Source organism: Populus euphratica, unplaced genomic scaffold, assembly GCF_000495115.2.
Source record: "Populus euphratica unplaced genomic scaffold, PopEup_1.0 scaffold261.1, whole genome shotgun sequence".
Lineage (NCBI taxonomy): Eukaryota > Viridiplantae > Streptophyta > Magnoliopsida > Malpighiales > Salicaceae > Populus > Populus euphratica.
In genome coordinates, this window is record NW_011500146.1 from 84,917 (window position 1) to 88,131 (window position 3,215).

Genomic DNA, 3,215 nt, shown 5'->3' on the forward strand with positions numbered 1-3,215 from the left:
AATCGACAATGCCTTACCATAAACATAATCAATCATCTAGCAAAGTAATTAAACCAAAGCCCACTTAGTTGATTTGGAATAATTTAAAATAATATTGTTTTGAAATAAAAAAAAATCTAAATGCTAACTAAGGTTATCGATTAACTTCAATTAAATTCAATATAATTTAAAACTGGATCTTGAAATCAAGTCATTGAATCGTTGGGTCGGAGAAAAATAATAACTCTCATTTACAAATACAAATGATATTAAACATTAATAAAATATTATAATAAAAAATACATATAAATTATTGTATCATAATCTCAAAAACAACACACACACACGTATAAATAATTGAATTAAGAAAACATTCCAAAAATATACATACATAATAAATGTTTTACTTAATCTATTTGAACTCCATCAAGAATTCAAAATAATTTATAACGTACCTCCCATACATTTTTTAAATGGTTCGAGATTACCTAGTAACAGAAGTGAAGTTATTGGTAGGTTTGTGAAATTAGTGTTAGTATCGTTGTTAAATGGGTTTTCATGAGAGTGATGTTAAAGGAAATCAAGCATAGCATAGGAAATCAACCACAGAATAAGAAATCCAATTTAGGCAAATATTGTAATTGAATCTTTATTTATTTGTTTCCTTATTCATAGATGATTAGGTCTGATCGTAGGCTATAATATAGGCTCCTGGTGTTTAACCAATAGTATAAATTTTAACCTTTACTTACTCTGTAAAATAATAAGAACATATCATTCTTTTCATGGTATCAGAGCAATTAGTCTAGGTATCAAAATAAAACACAAACCCTTTAACCAACTTCCATGGGAGACGAAAACCAAGGAAGCATGTCTTCAGTAGCAAGATGGGATCATCCCAATCACCAGCTTTACCTTCACCATTTAGATCAACCTGGCGCTGTTTTTATGCCACAACCTTTGGTTGAAGACAACTACAACACATCGAGCCAATCCATGACTATGGCTCTGACAATTAAAAACAAGATTGGATTTATAGATGGCTCAATGAAGGAGCCTGATGAGAAGAAACCAGATGAGAAGAAACCAGATGAGTATCAACAATGGAATCGGTGTAATAGTTTGGTTAAAACGTGGCTGCTGGGATCTATGCCCAAAGATATTGCAACCAGTGTCATTAACTACAAGGATGCCAGGCAAATGTGGCTTGATTTACAAGAAAGATTCTCACATGTGAATGTGGTTCAGTTATTTAATATTGAGAATGAAATTCACATGTGAATGTGGTTCAGTTATTTAATATTGAGAATGAAATTCACATGTGAATGTGGTTCAGTTATTTAATATTGAGAATGAAATTCACATGTGAATGTGGTTCAGTTATTTAATATTGAGAATGAAATTCACAACTGTGTGCAGGGCAACATGTCTGTGGGATCCTGCTTCACAAAACTGAAAGGTTTATGGGATGAGCGTGATGCACTCTACACCTTTCCAACATGCACTTGTGGATCAATCAAGGAAGTGGCTGCATACCTGGACACACAGAAAACCATGAAATTTCTCATGGGTCTTAGTGATTCATATGTGGGTGTTCGTAGCAACACTCTGTTGCAGGATCCATTACCAATAATAAACAAGACATATTCACTGGTTCTTCGTCATGAAAAACAATCAGAAGTGACAACTGGGAAAAGTCTTGCTCAACCAGAGGCTACTACCTTTGCCGTAAAGAATTCAAGCCATGATATCGAAACTGAACAGAGATGCTCCAGATGCAATAGAACAAATCATAACACCAAGGATTGTCGCGCACATCTCAGATGCACTTTCTGCCGTTGGAAAGGACATACGGCTGAATATTGTCGCAAGAGGAAAGCAGTAACTGAAGCTGAGTTTAATATGGCAATTTCCAAGGGAAATCAAGTTGCATCCCTTGAGAATAAAAGGAAGGAGATGAACTTTCCTTTCACACCTGACGAATGCAAACAGATACTCAGCATGTTAAAAACTAAAACATCCTCTGCCAACCATGTTAATAACTGTCCAACTCATGATGAGCTCTCAGGTAAAGCTTTTTCACTCTTCTCTAATGGCAACAGGAGCACATGGATTTTGGATAGTGGGTGCACAGATCATATGGTTTATGACCAAAATCTGCTCACATACTCAAGACCGGTTAATGGCCGCATTGTTGAATTACCAAATGGATCAATAGCACAAGTAACTCACATAAGCAGAGTTCATCTATCTCCTAATTTGATCCTTGATAATGTTTTATATGTCCCATATTTTCGATTGAATTTAATTTCTATTAGCAAACTAGCCTTTGATTCTTCTTGCATAACCATTTTTCTAAGCCAATTTTGTGTGATTCAGGACCTACGTTCGGGGAAGATGATTGGGACGGGAATTGAACGGGAGGGTCTCTACTTTCTCAACCAAGCCAAAAAAGGAACCTGCAACCATGCCAAAACTTCTAACCCGAACCTTTGGCATCAACGTCTTGGGCATCCCTCAACTAAAGTCTCTCTATTATTTCCTAAAGTTAATTCTTGCTCTAACGACAAGTGTTTGATTTGTCCATTAGCAAAACAAACCAGACTTTCATTTTCTTCAAGTTCCATTACTACTACATCTTCATTTGATTTAATCCATGTTGACATTTGGGGTAGTTATAAAATTCCTTCTACTTCAGGTGCCAAATATTTTCTTACTATTGTTGATGATCATACTAGATGCACATGGATTTATCTTATGAAACACAAATCCAACACTAGGGATCTTCTAGTCAATTTCATTAACATGGCTGAAAATCAATTTTATTCCAAAGTCAAAATGATTCGTAGTGATAATAGTCTTGAATTCAAACTTGAAAGCTCTTACGCTCACAAAGGTATTATTCATCAAACCAATTGCATTAATACTCCATAACAAAATGGCGTTGCCGAACGCAAACATAGGCATTTGTTAAATATGGCACGTGCTTTACTTCTTCAAGCCGGTCTTCCTCATCAATTTTAGGGTGACGCTATTCTTGCTTCCGCTTATCTCATAAATCGAACACCAACCCCCACTCTCCATGGAAAAACACCATATGAAAAACTCTTTGATTAATACTTAAAAGTGCATTTTTATCATGGTTTTATATCATCATTTTGCACTTGAAGTATCAATAACTCCTTAACTAAAGCATGTTTTATAATAATATAAGATACCTTTAATTTAAGGTAAAT

General features: G+C 34.8%; 1 protein-coding gene across 1 annotated transcript; it reads left to right on the forward strand.

Moving 5' to 3' along the window:
- Window positions 1-825: 825 nt before the first annotated feature.
- Window positions 826-1,864, forward strand: LOC105110785 (uncharacterized). Its single transcript, XM_011005948.1, has 3 exons — window positions 826-1,221; window positions 1,399-1,707; window positions 1,826-1,864. The coding sequence occupies exons 1-3, from the start codon at window positions 826-828 to the stop codon at window positions 1,862-1,864; spliced, it is 744 nt and encodes a 247-aa protein (XP_011004250.1).
- The last annotated feature ends 1,351 nt before the right edge of the window (window positions 1,865-3,215 follow it).

What these genes read in the sequence shown, in the direction of transcription:
- LOC105110785 (XM_011005948.1), top strand. Translation starts at nt 826, where the DNA reads ATGGGAGACGAAAACCAAGGAAGCATGTCTTCAGTAGCAAGATGGGAT. An exon ending in GATTCTCACATGTGAATGTG is followed by an intron (nt 1,222 to 1,398) that starts GTTCAGTTATTT and finishes AACTGTGTGCAG; the next exon opens with GGCAACATGTCTGTGGGATC. An exon ending in CAGAGGCTACTACCTTTGCC is followed by an intron (nt 1,708 to 1,825) that starts GTAAAGAATTCA and finishes GCCGTTGGAAAG; the next exon opens with GACATACGGCTGAATATTGT.